Source organism: Hakea prostrata, chromosome 1, assembly GCF_041222555.1.
Source record: "Hakea prostrata isolate BN-2017 chromosome 1, UWA_Hpros_2, whole genome shotgun sequence".
Lineage (NCBI taxonomy): Eukaryota > Viridiplantae > Streptophyta > Magnoliopsida > Proteales > Proteaceae > Hakea > Hakea prostrata.
In genome coordinates this window covers 47,756,939-47,772,168 of record NC_142600.1, presented here as the reverse complement: position 1 = coordinate 47,772,168, position 15,230 = coordinate 47,756,939, and the positions used below count along the sequence as shown (strand labels likewise).

The 15,230-nt window shown below is 39.1% G+C and overlaps 2 protein-coding genes across 2 annotated transcripts in view; one reads left to right on the top strand and one right to left on the bottom strand.

Annotated features, from left to right (window-relative positions):
• The first annotated feature begins 2,971 nt into the window (after positions 1 to 2,971).
• Positions 2,972 to 3,415, top strand: LOC149029058 (pentatricopeptide repeat-containing protein At3g28660-like). The gene has a single exon (XM_089141874.1). The coding sequence runs from the start codon at positions 2,972 to 2,974 to the stop codon at positions 3,413 to 3,415; it is 444 nt and encodes a 147-aa protein (XP_088998000.1).
• Positions 3,416 to 4,782: 1,367 nt separating this feature from the next.
• The window catches only part of LOC149029057 (C3HC zinc finger-like protein), a 59,403-nt gene continuing 48,955 nt past the window's right edge, over positions 4,783 to 15,230 (bottom strand). Inside the window, exons 6-7 of the mRNA XM_089140313.1 lie at positions 5,469 to 5,671; positions 4,783 to 5,354 (exon numbers count right to left, since the gene is read on the bottom strand). Coding sequence (XP_088996439.1) covers positions 5,280 to 5,354; positions 5,469 to 5,671 — 278 coding nt within the window. The 3' untranslated portion in view covers positions 4,783 to 5,279. The remainder of the gene's footprint in view (positions 5,355 to 5,468; positions 5,672 to 15,230) is intronic.

The window sequence follows — 15,230 nt, the reverse complement described above, 5'->3', positions numbered from 1 at the left end:
GCCCGAACACAGATGAAATGATCCTAACAGTCGTGATTTTGAAAGAGGGAGATTGAAAGAGAAAATCTAAAAGAAAAATGAGGAGAACCTGCAATGTTGGAGAGTTCAGCAGTTGGGATGAAGAACGATTGATTTGCAGGTGGATGGCACCAACCCTTGCTCAGTAAAATGCAGCAGAGTCTCTTCAACTTCCCGCCCGAACACAGATGAAATGATCCGAACGGTCGTGATTTTGGTTGGGAGGAATTAAACAGGAAAGAAGATTTTTATTTTTAATATTTCGTTTGGTTTGAACCGAACTGGTCCGGGTTAAAGCAAGTAAACCGAGTGACTACCACTTAATGTTGCACATGGGTAATATCTACGGTGAGGATTTAATGAAAAACCAAGATTTAATCCTCACCATACGCTGCTTGGAGCAGTGCCACGTAGGAACTGCTCCCAAGTAAAATCCGTAAATTGGGGCTTGTGGATTGCTTTCGTCCTTCCATTGTGTTGACCTATCGACTTGTCCTCTCAAACCGTCGAGATTTAGACATTCAGCAATGGCGGATGTTTGTCCTGCAAGGTTATCGTCTCATGCTTTAGGTAAGACTACCAGAATTCTCCCATTTCAGAATCTTAAACGAGTTCAAAGTTGATTTAGGCTCTTTTTGGTATCAAATCCTTTATTTTTCTTTTTCTTTTTTTTTTTTGGTACAAAGGCGCTTTTTATATATAGGGCTATTATATTACATATGCCACCGGTAGGAGTTGAACCCATGACCTCTCCACTGAGAAGCAGGTTTCTAACCATCCTACTACTCCTCCATTGGCTTTTTGGTATCAATTCTCATTCTCTATTATGAGATTTTTTCATTGTTTCAAATGATTTGGCATCTATTATCATTTTGATTTTTATTTAAAATAATAGAAAAATCTCAAAAATCTATAATGAACTAAAAGTCCATTGTAGATTATGGGGACAATTCATTCTCTTCATTTATGCGGTGGCAAACTTGAAATTTTAAAATCAAGATGGGGGTATAATGGTAAAAATACTATTTTATAAAAGCCCTCCCAAACCCTAACGCAAGCTTTCAATTCCTGCAAAAATTCTTCTCAATTCTAACGGGCGGCTTCTCAAACCCTCCTTCCCTGTCTCCAACAGTTTAAACCTTCCATGGATCACTCGCCATTCTTGTTACCATTCTTTTTTTTTCTTTTTTCTTTTTTGAATCCAAAGAGTTTATATATAGGGTGGGGGAATATTACTAATATAGGTGCCGCCGGATGGGTGCGAACCTAGGACCTCCCCATGGGAAGTTGGGATTTTTTGGTTACCATTCTTTTTCTTTATCTCTATTAGAAAAGTTGCAAAGCACCCATCAATTAAATAAAATCCTCTCTCAGGCTATCATCAACGGCAAGGACATGTAGTTCTTGAGAATCTGGTGATGCTGAATCGAAGAACTCGTTCATCTCCGGTACAGAAACCTGTGGAAGCACATCGCTAGTCGCCATTGCAACCAAAACTCCTTGTTTAGACACAACTGAGTGACCGAGTGACCTAATTTATGGAATGATCTTCTTTTTTTTTTTCTTTTTGCAAATGGAAGCAGAGACTGTATTGGGTCCGAGACTTGGTGTCCTAGAACAATATGATTTCAGGGTATTTACAGGGGGAATTTTGTGGGGAAGCACTGGAATTGTTTGGTGAAATGATTGGGGGTATTTCAGAGAGGCCGAACGAGTGATCGCTAGTCGCCATTGCAACCAAAACTCCTTGTTTAGACACAACTGAGTGATCGAGTGACCTAATTTATGGAATGATCTTCTGTCTGGTTTTTTTTTTTTTTTTTTTTTTTTTTTTTCCTTTTTGCAAATGGAAGTAGAGACTGTATTGGGTCCAAGACTTGGTGTCCTGGAACAATATGATTTCGGGGGTATTTACTGGGGGGAATTTTGTGGGGAAGCACTGGAATTGTTTGGTGAAATGATTGGGGGTATTTCAGAGAGGCCGAACGAGTGATCGCTAGTCGCCATTGCAACCAAAACTCCTTGTTTAGACACAACTGAGTGACCGAGTGACCTAATTTATGGAATGATCTTCTTTTTTTTTTTTTTTTTTTTTTTTTCCTTTTTGCAAATGGAAGCAGAGACTATATTGGGTCCGAGACTTGGTGTCCTGGAACAATATGATTTCAGGGTATTTACAGGGGGAATTTTGTGGGGAAGCACTGGAATTGTTTGGTGAAATGATTGGGGGTATTTCAGAGAGGCCGAACGAGTGATCGCTAGTCGCCATTGCAACCAAAACTCCTTGTTTAGACACAACTAAGTGACCGAGTGACCTAATTTATGGAATGATCTTCTGTTTTTTTTTTTTTTTTTTTTTTTTTTCCTTTTTGCAAATGGAAGCAGAGATCGTATTGGGTCCGAGACTTGGTGTCCTGGAACAATATGATTTCGGGGTATTTACTGGGGGGAATTTTGTGGGGAAGCACTTTGGAATTGTTTGGTGAAATGATTGGGGGTATTTCAGAGAGGCCGAACGAGTGATCGCTAGTCGCCATTGCAACCAAAACTCCTTGTTTAGACACAACTGAGTGACCGAGTGACCTAATTTATGGAATGATCTTCTTTTTTTTTTTTTTTTTTTTTTTTTTTTTTCCTTTTTGCAAATGGAAGCAGAGACTATATTGGGTCCGAGACTTGGTGTCCTGGAACAATATGATTTCAGGGTATTTACAGGGGGAATTTTGTGGGGAAGCACTGGAATTGTTTGGTGAAATGATTGGGGGTATTTCAGAGAGGCCGAACGAGTGATCGCTAGTCGCCATTGCAACCAAAACTCCTTGTTTAGACACAACTGAGTGACCGAGTGACCTAATTTATGGAATGATCTTCTGGTTTTTTTTTTTTTTTTTTTCCTTTTTACAAATGGAAGCAGAGACTGTATTGGGTCCGAGACTTGGTGTCCTGGAACAATATGATTTCAGGGTATTTACAGGGGGAATTTTGTGGGGAAGCACTGGAATTGTTTGGTGAAATGATTGGAGGTATTTCAGAGAGGCCGAACGAGTTAAGTGCAGTTAGTGCCGTAACGGCTTGTTCAAGGATTGGAAACCTAGATTTAGGTCGGAAAGTTCATGGGTTTGTTATAGTTAATGGGTTTGTTCAGGATGTTTTTGTGGGTTCATCGCTGATTGATATGTATGCCAAATGTGGTTGTATACAGGATGCTCAGAAGGTGTTCGATAAAATGACAGATAGAAATGTGGTCTGTTGGAAGTCTATGATTGCAGGTTATACGCACCTGGGTCTGTTTAAGGAAGCAGTTCAGTTTTTAAGAGATGCTGATACAAAATATGATGTCGAAGGAACTGACAATTGCTTGGGTTGCTTCTTCGTGTGGACATTTGGGTGCACTTGATCAGGGCAAGCAGGTACTTGCATATTGTGAAATTAATCAAGTCGAAGAATTCACTTGAAACTTTTCATAAGTTGATTAAACGGGATGTGTTCTCATGGACTGTTATGATTTATGGGCTTGCCATGAATAGTAAGTAGACCTGTAAACGGATTGGATTCGGCTCGAATACACCAGTATCCGAATCCGATTAGCAAAGCGCTATCCGAATCTAGTAGAAATTTAAAGAAGGCATTCGAATTCGGATTCAAAACTTTATCGGATATCCGATAATATTGCGATTCGATAAACTATCCGATTATTGATTGATGAATTTTTTTAATATTTTTTATTTCTGATTACCGATTACCGGTTTCCGAATCCAATTATTAGCCCATTTTTAGAGAAAAAGTGTTTAATCCTTTACTTTAACCAGATAATTTTCGATTTTCGATTATCCAGTTACAGACTACCAGTATCCGAATCCGATTATCATTCATTTTCAGAGGAAAAAATGTTGAATGTTTTACTCTATCCAGATAAAAATTTATCCGAATATTATCCGATCTGATAAGCAATTACCCGAATCCGAATCCAATTTTTTAGCGAACGGATGCGGATATTTTTCGGTAAGAAAAATTCCGAATACGACTACACTTAAATGAATACAAATGTGAATTTGGTAGCAGATTTCGGTTATCCATTTACATGTCTAATTGTAAGTCTCATGAACTGCTGTAATTATTCTTTGATATGTTATTGTCAAGTGAAGTTCGACTGAATGATAGGAAGCATATTGAAAAGAAATTGCAAAACAAATCATGGAAGCTTATTAGGATAGATGATGAATGCATGGATACTTATTTTCCTTATAAGTGTTTGGTGAAGTTTTAATTTTAGTAGACATTACATTGATATTGTAGTTAGTATGATTGTTTTTTTGCAAAACTCATAGTTTATATGAATATTGTTAAGCTAATATTTTGTTTGATGCATTTTTTTGTAATTAGTTAATTGTTGATAATTAGATTAATAGAATTTTTTTTATATTAGTTTTCATTATTATTTTCTAACAAGTTTTCATTTTAACATACCAAACTTATTTTTCATTCCATAATTTATTCTCGACAAATGTCACCAAACCTTTTTTCATTCTGAACCAATAATGAATTCTTGTACTTATTTCTTTTAAATAATCATAATAGAGAATGAGAATTGATACAAAAAAGAGCCTAATTACTAATTTTAGAATCTTAGATTGTGTTTAAAACCCCATTTCAGAATCTTAGACGAGTTCAAAGTTGATTTACTAATTTTAGTAATTTTAGAATCTTAGATTGTGTTTAAGGTTTTAAACAGGCGGAGGTGGGTGACAAAGGGGAGATAGGTGAGGGTGGGGGGGGGTTTGGCGGTTTCAGCGAAGTATAGGAAGAAGTTCACCTAAGGGTTGGGTAAGAAAAGTGGGAGACTGAGTGAGAATAAAGGGCATTACAATCATTTTACCACACAAAAGAACAAATCTGTCATTTCAGCTTCAATCATTTCAGTCATACAAAATATAACTCTGAAAAAAATAATTTTAGCTTTTATAAAAATGGACATCTAATCATTTTTACCACTTAAGTGGACAATCATAATTTTACCTTCACTTAAATGGGCTACTAGTAAATAGCCACATTATTTGAAATATGGGCTTGAAATTGCACTTTTATCAAACATATATGGTTATTGACTTGTTTTGGTGATTATATTCTCAAGGCCCCTAAAGTTGGGTCTAATTCTGGTTCCATAGACAAGCAAATCCCGCTCAATGATGGGATCCCATTTTAGCTAATGACATCTGAAGAACCATGTTTCATCTTCTTACACAGCAAACTGAACCAATCTCTCAAAAAGAGGTTTTTGCTCTCTTCGAAGGTGGAGACATGAAAAGCTTCCGGACTGAAACAATGGGATCATCAGCCTGTCAAAAAAAATTTTGAAAGGTTCAGGACAAGGAGAAAAATGAGGGAACAATTCCACAAATTGTATAGATTTTAACAAGCTAACATACATCAGCGAATCAGTTATGACATACCTCAAACACTGAAGAAGATGGAGAATCTGCAAGCATAGGTTGAGAAGGCTCTTTCCTGCGATCTAAAGCAGACAGTGTTTGTTGCCACCCAGGTGCAGCATTTCCTGTTGACACAATCCAGGGGCAAAAGTGTCTGTGCTGTCTAATTGGGTCAAAGGTTAAAGCTCGATCTACTTGTGCCTGCTTTAAATCCTTTCCTGCAACTGTAAGAGAACCAAAGTCGTGATCACCAATAAATAAGCACAAACTAGTTTTGTTGCAACCTATGAAGTTCTATCAATTTAAATAATAAGACTCCACACAGTACAGAGATCATTAATCTATAAAGGGATTACTTGCAGTCATCAAACTGGCAATTAGATTGTAAACTAAGATACTGCATTAAGTGCTGAAATAATTCAAGCCCTTTAATCCTCCCCTACTACCGTTTTTCAGTTTAATGCAGTTATGGTTCTTTTTCTTGGCCAACCCCACAATTGAGTTCTTGAGTTCAATTCTTCATAGGCACTTGAAACTGTGGATACAACAAGTTGGTTTATAAATAAATAAATAAATAGAAATTACTGAGCAGAAAAATCCGTTTGGTTTTACTTTTGTAGTTTCTATTTGTATAATATAAACAGAAATTTCTACGGATTAAATTCTGTTTTACTAAAATATAAAACAGAATCAATTTTCTGGAACAAAATGGCCACACATTTCTGCAAACTGTGCTGTGCTACAGAAATGTTACAGAAACGTTTCTAGAAGTTGTTGTGTTACAAAAACCATTCCGCAACCTATTTTGTGCTACAGAAATGTTCCTTGAATTAATTTTTGGGACACATTTGGTAAAATTGCAAATGTGCATTGCCATTCATTTGTATTGAATAAAAGGATCCCATCGAGCATCGCCATTCATTTGTATTGAATAAAAGGATCCCATCGAGCAAGCTGATCATGGAAACAAAAAATTTCAATCCACAAAAGAAGCAGTGATATGTGAGCCATGTGGCCAAAGAAACTAGGGTTTCTAAAAACTTTGATTAGGGCAAATTTAGGGTTTGATTGGGGAGGAAAAGGGTTAGGGTTGCTGGTTTTATAATTCAGAACTGTTTCCTATCTTATTCTTCCAACTAAAATACGTTCTAGCTGCGAGAACTTGATAAAATTCAGTTTCTTGCAATTCTGGAATTTGTGCAACTTCAAGGAAGAAGACGAAGTGCAGGGGTTTTACAACTTAGGGTAATATGGCTGTATTTGCAGAATTAAGAGTAGAGATGGATTATTGAGGCTTATGTGATCCTAAAAGGGATGAAAAGGGGCTGAAAGGGGCTGGGTTGAGGGTTTCCTAAATGGGTTAGGACAAGGTATCACTGGGAAGGGGAAGAGAGAAGGATAGGCTACGGTGGTGGGGAAGGGCTGCAACTGTAGGGGATGGGGTGGGGCTTATTAAATTGAAATTGAGGGAGTTCGCTGCAATTCACACAAGGAAACTTGAAGATGAAGCTGGGATCTGATAGCACCCTAGGGGTAGCCACATGGAGGGGAGAGAGGGTTAAGGGAATGGGAGGGGATTATAAATAGAGGGGAAAGGGAGAGGAAAGGTATCAAATGTTATATGAGTGATGTTTGGGCAGCCGTAGGCTGAGGGCCACCGTGAGGCGTTGGGGGTGATTGGCACCATTAAAACCAGCATTATCTTGTAAATTCCTCTGTTTTGTCATTGAATTCCATTGAATTTCATAGAGGATTTGAGGGTTCTTATCAACTGGTATCAGAGCATTAATGATCCCAAGAAGGAGTTATGGCACTGTCTTGGTTTTCTGGTGAAGAACGAGCACAAGAATGGATGACTGAAGTCGAACTCTTCTGTTGACAACATCAGATTGAGCAAGAACATTGGCTTGCAATGGCTGTCGAACATTTGGAAGGATTCGCGTTGGATTGGGTATACGAAAGATCTTTGGCCGGAGTTTACCTGGATGAACTTCAAGAAGGCACTGGTCATCGATTTTGGAAACAGGAAGAATGCAAATATTCCTCATATCGAATCTGCATCGGTCTTTGGGAAGGAGGAATCACAGCACCACATCAATCAAGTGCAAGGAAGTGCGCAGGAAGTGGCTGCTGGTTGTGGCCGATTAGTTGCAGAAGCTATTTCTCACCGAACCACGAGAATAATGCCAAAGAGAGGCTTGATGGTTGAGGCTATTGATTCTAGCAATGGAATGAAAAGTGATGGTCAGAAGGGGAGTGGAAGATGGTCGGAAGCGCCTAGCAGAAACCAACAGGCGGCAGCTAAGGTTTCTGTTCGCAAAAAATGGAGAAGACGATACTAGAGTTTGAGGGTTTTTGGGGTTAGTTTGGCACACCTCAAACCGGTTTACGAGTTTGGTTCACACATTAAGGGCCAAGGGTCATATAATTTGGGCCCAACTCAAGTATGCATAGTATCAAACTTAGAGCCCAAGAGAACCAATTTCAAAGATTGGGTTGTCAATTTCCCCAAGAAACCCCCTTGGGCCCAACCCATTCCATTAACCCCAAGCCCATCTTATTTCATTAACCCAATATCCAACTCATACTTCTTAACCCACAATTTTAAGTGCTTATGCCTAACCCCATTCAAAAGAATTATCTTGGGCCCATTCCATTTTCATCACCCAAAGCCCAATCCATTCCATCAAACCAACGCCCAACCCATTTCTCTTAACCCATGGTTTGTATTTGGAAACCACCCATTTAAAAGACCCACCTCGGGCCCATCCTATTTCATTAACCCAATTTTCTACCCATTTTTCTTAGCCCATGGTTTTAAGTGGTTAGGCTTAACCGATTCAAAAGCAACACTATGGGCCCAGCCCATTCTATTAACCAGCTCAGCCCAGTCCTTTTACTGGATATCCAGCCCATCCTTTTCTACTCTAGGGTTTACGTATTTGAGCCCAACCACTTCAAAAGTCCCACTATGGGCCTGGTCCATTTTGTTACCCCAAAACCCACTTTTTATTATTATTACTTTGGGCCCAAATAACTCAAACAAACCAAGGCTCAACCCAAGGACCAGTTCGAACCAAAGACTCACCAAACCAACGGTCCAACCAAGCCAAGAAAGGGGGAAGCCATCGTCTTCAACCTCTCCATATCGAGATGGAAAGAGAGGAAGTGATGTTGGGGCTGCAGCAATTGAGGTACGTCCTAACCAACAAGGGAAACCACCGTCTTCTACCTCCCTCTTGAGAAAGCCTTCACATCTGGTTGTGCAAAATCCCAAGGCAGAGACACATTGGACGCCGGTGAGTGGAACTCACCTCCTTCGTTTGAAATCTAGTGCAACTCGGGCTTCCAATTGATTTGCTCTCCCAACATCGGCAATATTTACAGGGGTGCGATTTGCACCAACACTTGGATTGGGAAATCTGCCGAAGAAAACCACTGTTCAGTATCGTTTTCTTGATTTTCCGCTGAAAGTCTTTCTCGATTTGCTTGGGGGTCTGTCCTAGGGTGGATTCCGTTCACTTTTTCTTGTTTGTGCTCTGGTGCTTGACTTAGAGGACCTGCGATCCATCACTGCCTGTGCCATGACATCATTGACAGAAATAGCTTACCTCTATGCTGGATTTCAGGCAGGTATAACTTCTGAAGAGTCGCTTCTTGGTCTTCTCTGCGACCCCATTTTGGTAACAGCGGCATTGTGCCTCCTAGGCTCCCATCTACCTGTCTCTAGTGTTTGGCATATTGTTCGAGAGGAACTTAAGTGCGGCATCTCTGATTTTTCATTTGAGGTGTCAGTGGAGAACGCAAAGCATTGAAAGTTGCACGCCATTGGTCAATTGCATCCTTGGAAATGGGCTTGCTGTTGGGTCTCTGAGAATATTGTAGAATTGGCCTAGCTGTGTGGCAAGCATGTGAAGACCAAATTTCAATCTTTCCTTCACCATGAGGACAAGGTGAAATTTAAGGGTGCAGCAATGATAGGACCCTAGGGGTAGCCATGTGGAGGGGAGAGAGAGGGTTAAGGGTATGGGAGAGGATTATAAATAAAGGGGAAAAGGAGATGAAAAGTATGGAATGTTATATAAATGATGTTTGGGCTGCTGTAGGCTGAGGGGCACCGTTAGGTGTTGGGGGTGACTGGCACTATTAAAACCAGCATTATCTTGTTAATTTTTCTGTTTTGCCATTGAATTTCATAGAGGATTTGAGGGTTCTTATCAGGTTCTCGAAGTTGAAGTATGAAAGCACACAAACCAGTTGCAAGGTACCCAAGAGCATGGTGGGAGATCTCGGGATATCTCGCCTTTTTAGAGAGGCGAGACGAGATCTCTGGCGAGATCTGCGAGATTGCAGATCTCGCTCGAAATCTCGCCAATATCTCGGCGAGATCTCGCTAACGTTGGGTTTTTTGCTGCTTTAGGGGCTTTTTAAAGGCCCTGTCTCGCGAGAGAGAGGCATAATTGGCCGGAAAACTCCATTTTTGGCCGGAATTTGTTGGGGATTCAACATAGCAACATCATCAACTCATCTACAACAACAAATTGAAGAATATTTGTAGTGATTCAAGCCTATTTCCAGGGATCTTCAAGAAATGTAAGATTTTCCCCTAAATTTGATTTTTTTCAAATACAAGGTTCTACAATGATTGTATGAGTGTGATATAAATATAAGTTGATGATCAAGCTTTGATCTACACTTTCATGGAAAAAAAATTTAATTTTCTGTTATTAAATTTTTTTTTGAATTTTCGTATTTAAAAAATATATTATCTAAAAAATTAAAATTAAAATTAAAGATTATAAATAAATACTTATGATATGAATGTGATTATTATTTATGTTAAACTACATTTAGAGGGCTACAATCTCATGTATTAATATTTTGATTATCATGCTTGTTGTATTTATTTTTATTTTTTATTTAAATAATTAAATAAAATAATTATGAAAAATAATATTTTATTAAAAAATTTTCTTTTCTTTTTTTTTTATTTATTTATTTTTAAATGATGCTTATATTATGTAGTTTATTTTAAAAATACCAACATGTCTTATTGAGCATTGTATATATGTTATCTTAGAACAAAGTGTGTGTTTTGTTGTTTTATAAATTATTTTTATATAAAATAATATGTTATTAAAAATTTATCTGTTTTTTTTTTTTTAAATGATGCTCATATTATGTAGTTTATTATAAAAATACTAACATGTTTGTTTGAGCAGTGTATATATGTTATCTTAGAACAAAGTGTGTGTTTTGTTGTTTTATAAATTGTTTTTACATGTTTTTATGTATCTAAAAATTATTCTATTGATTATTTGGGAATATTCATGACTCATGTATGTATTTCAGACTTTCAGTGATGTACATTTGAATCTTAAATGGCAACTAGTGGGAGTGGCGGCACTGGTAGTGGGACTCAGGACATTGCTTGACAACATGGGGATCCACTAACTGCTGACAAGAAGAAATCCCAATGCAAGTATTGCCTCAAGATTTTGAATTCTGGTGGTTCAACCAGATTAAAGCAACATTTGGCTGGTGGTTATAAAGATGTTGCCAAGTGTCCCAAGGTTCCTTATGAAGTGCAAAAAACAATTGCAGCAACTTTAAGGGGAGGGAAACAAAAAAAGGAAGAGATGGCACAAAAGTAAAGGGAATTTGAGGATACAATGCTATCTAGACCTACTCTTGATGTTGATGAGGAGTCAAGCGATGATGAAGAGAGGAGGAGGGTTATGGGTGTTGAGTCATGAGCCGAATGGAGACAAATGAAGGCTACAATGGAAGCTAGCAGACAGTCCTTACATGCTGAGAGTGTGAGGCAATATGAACAGACAAGGGGAGCAGGAGGTTCGGGGTCAGGGGCATCCATGCCACCTAGACATAGTTTTCAGGGAACTGAGACTGAGAGGACCGAAAGGAGGAGGAAGACTAGACATTATGATTCCACATTTGACCAAGACCCCTCCCTCTTCAACGAACGAGACATCTATTAAGAAGCATTCCCTATATGTTTGCTGGAGGTAAAGAATGCAGTAGGGAGGAGGAAGCTAGGTTATCAATCACCAAATTCATGCTCTATAACAACATTGCAACCAATGTAGCCAAAACATCATACTATCAGGGGATGATCAATGCAGTTGCTAGGGCAGGTGTAGGGGTTAAAGGCCCAACAGCTTGGGAAGTAATGAATAAATATTTACCCAAGGTAAAGCAGGAGGTGGATGAATACATTGGTTCGTTAAAGGAAAAATGGAGTACATATGGTGTTACTGTGATGGCTGATGGATGGACTGGTCCTACTAGATAGTCCATCATTAATTTCATGGTGAGCTGCAATGGAAATACATCCTTCCTTAAGTTAGTGGATGCCTTAGATAAGATCAAAGATGCTGACTACCTTTACAAGCTTCTTAGGGAGGTGGTCCTTGAGGTAGAGCCAAAGAATGTTGTCCAAATTGTCACAGATAATAGTGCTAACTTCAAAAAGCTAGTGAAATGTTGATGAGGAAGAAGAGCAGCAGGATCCACCTCTTTTGGACACCATGTGCTGCTCATTCGATTGATCTTATGTTGAAGGACTTGGGGAAAAGAAAGTCAATCAATACTGTGGTTGAGAGGGCTAGAAGGGTAAATAATTTTATTTATAACCATGGTTATATGCTGAAGATGATGAGGAACCACTGTAAGGGTGATCTAGTCAAACCTGGATTGACCAGATTCGCCACCAACGATGTAGCTCTGAAAAGCTTTCAGAAGAAAGTGGTGGGTCTTCGGCACATGTTTGCAAGTGATGAGTGGTTTGGTTGGCGTGGATCTAGCTATCCTGATGCAGTACTAGCCCAACAAACCATTGCTGATGATTCCTTTTGGAGGCAGCTGAATAGGACACTGGGCATTATAGAGCCTATTGTGTTTGTTTTAAGGATGGTGGATTCGGAGAAGAAGCCCACAATGCCCCACCTATATGCTGCCTTCCAGCAAATGAAAGAGTTGGTTAGAGCTGCTGCCCCTAGCACCTTCAAATCCTACGAGAGGATCATCGATAATAGATGGTGAGATGCACTTGGCTGGTGAGTCACTTTTAAGTCTATAAGTTTTTGTTGTATACTTTAATTTACATTCTTTATTTGTTATAACTTATAATTTATAAACATGTAAACAACCAAATCATTAAGTCACTAACCAAATTTTTTATTTCCACAATGCAAGCTTACTACCTCAACCCAAAGTACCATTACAAGAATGATCTGGGGCTTGATGTAAAGTTGATGACTGCAGTGCAAGAGGTGGTGGAGAAGCTTGTGTCAAATCCCGTCATGCAAGGGACAATTAATGGAGAGGTGAGAACTTATTCAATTGTTTCTTCAACTTCTTGCATTAGTGCATTAACTCATTAAGCATATACATAATACAATAATTGAAGAATTGGTGTACAGATTAGGGAGTTCAGGGATGCCTCTGGGAGTTTTGGAAAGCCTTCTGCGGTTGTAACTAGGAAAAAAACTGATCCTGGTAAATAGTTCACTACTCTATAAGTCATTAAATCTATAAGTCTATAGATTATAACTCTACAAATGATAACTGATAAGTTATATAAATATAAAGATTTACTTGCCTAATGCATTCTTATTTTTGGTTATGTAGCTGACTGGTGGTTTTTATATGGAACTAGTGCGCCAAATCTCAAGGACATAGCAATTAAAGTACTCTCACAGACTTGATCATCCTCTGGTTGCGAGAGGAACTGGAGCACCTTCTCGCTCATCCATAGTAAGGTACGGAACAGATTGGGGAGTAACAAGCTCGAGGACTTAGTGTATGTGCATTACAACATGAGATTGAGAGTAGGGCACATACAAGATAATATAGATGACGACAATCGTGAACCGATTGAGTTGACTGATATATTCCACGAGCCCCCCGTAGAAGATGAGGAAGATGATGTCATATATCAGTGGGTTAGGGATCGAGGTGGCCCAGTGTTGGATGGGCCAGAAGGGCAGCCTGATCCTACCATTGCTGCTGCTATGGGCCCAGATGCTGTGGCTGAGCACCTATCTTCTGATGAGGGTCAGGCTGTTGTAGCGGCATCAGAAGGATCAGCTGTACCATTTGTGGAGCCACCTGGTCGACTTGAAACAACTGAGGTGACAACTAGTAGTGGGGATTCAGATGATGCTGATGATACCAGACGGCCAAGTGGCCCAAGTCAGTCATTGAGTTCAAGTCATGGAGGCAGTCAGGCTGGTCGTGTTTCTGGTGGAAGTCAGCGTCAACAAAGGGAGTCACCTGACTCACCTCCACCAGGTCCGAGTCATCCGACACATGTGAGCCACAGTTCCCCTATCTCTCGGACTCATAGTAGGAGTAGGAAGATCATATCAAACCAGGGGTAGGGGCAACCGAATGATGATGCGAGCATGCATGATCTTGAATTGAACATCGGAAGCATAAGCCTAAATCAGAGTGATTCACAACAGCAGAGCCTGTCATCGGGGTACCAATACGGGGATCACAGCACCAGGTCAGATTACAGTGGGTATTCTTCTTATGGAGGTCATACGATTCCTCAAGACCCTTCACCTGGAGAGTACGCATATGGGAGTGAAGGTGGGTTGTTAAATGAGTGGTTTAGAAACCCGTACCCAAATACTCAACAACTATATGAACAACAACAACAATGGCTCTTTCACCCACCCACGATTGACGGTTATCCCAGACTGCTATTCCTCCAGTTTTCTAACATGCAGACATATAATGATCATATAAACCGATATGTGACATACTTCATTGATCAATTGACTTGGGAGTCATATGTGGCCACCGTTCAGAATCAATTGATGTGGAATGTTGAGTGATACTCTTAGTCTTGTAAGTTGTAAGTTGTAAGTTGTAATCTTCTTAATTCTTATGGTTGTAAAATTTTGAAGACATTTAACAATTTATTACTTTGAATCTTTAATAGTTTGAACTTTGAACTTTGATCACTTGTTGACTTGAATACTTGATGTGTAATGTTATTGTATTTGTATATTTGTATTTGATACTTGATAGTTGATAAATGATAACTCATTAACTTGAAGTCTTGAATTACTTAATATCTTTACATAATTACATTACATGTTGTCTCTGACTCTCTAAGACTCTAACTCTATATCTATAATCTCTATTCTCTAAGACTCTAACCTTGCATTTCATAGAATTTCGGTTTTACACATAGGGTCGACTTAGGAGACATAGTTAGGGTTATTTTCTCACAAATATAAGGCCACCAATGTGTTCAAAAGGCCTTAAATATGATAAATACCAAGTTTCAGCCCAACCAGAGCCCTAAAACCCACCGAGATGGGCCACCGAGACTACCGCCAATTTTTTGGCATATCTCGACCGAGATCTCACCATCTCGGTCGAGATCTCGGTATTCTGAGTGGCAAGATCTCGCTCGAGAGCGAGATCTCCCACCATGCCCAAGAGGGATCCCACGACCTTTCCAAGCCAATTCTTAATTCAATTCAATTCAATAATCAATTACTGAAGAATTACATGAAAGACTAGACTATTTATAGCCACCACAAACCATTCTAGACTCAACTAATGAATCCTACCAAATTGGGATTCAATTACTACTAAAACAGGACTTAACTAAAATAGAACTCCTTCTAAGATAAGGTTCCTAAAATTAGGGAGCCCTATCCTCAGCTACTAGCAACTCTAACTAACAATCAAATACCAACATTAACTCAACAACTAGGACTCCAAAATAGAAAACAATAACAG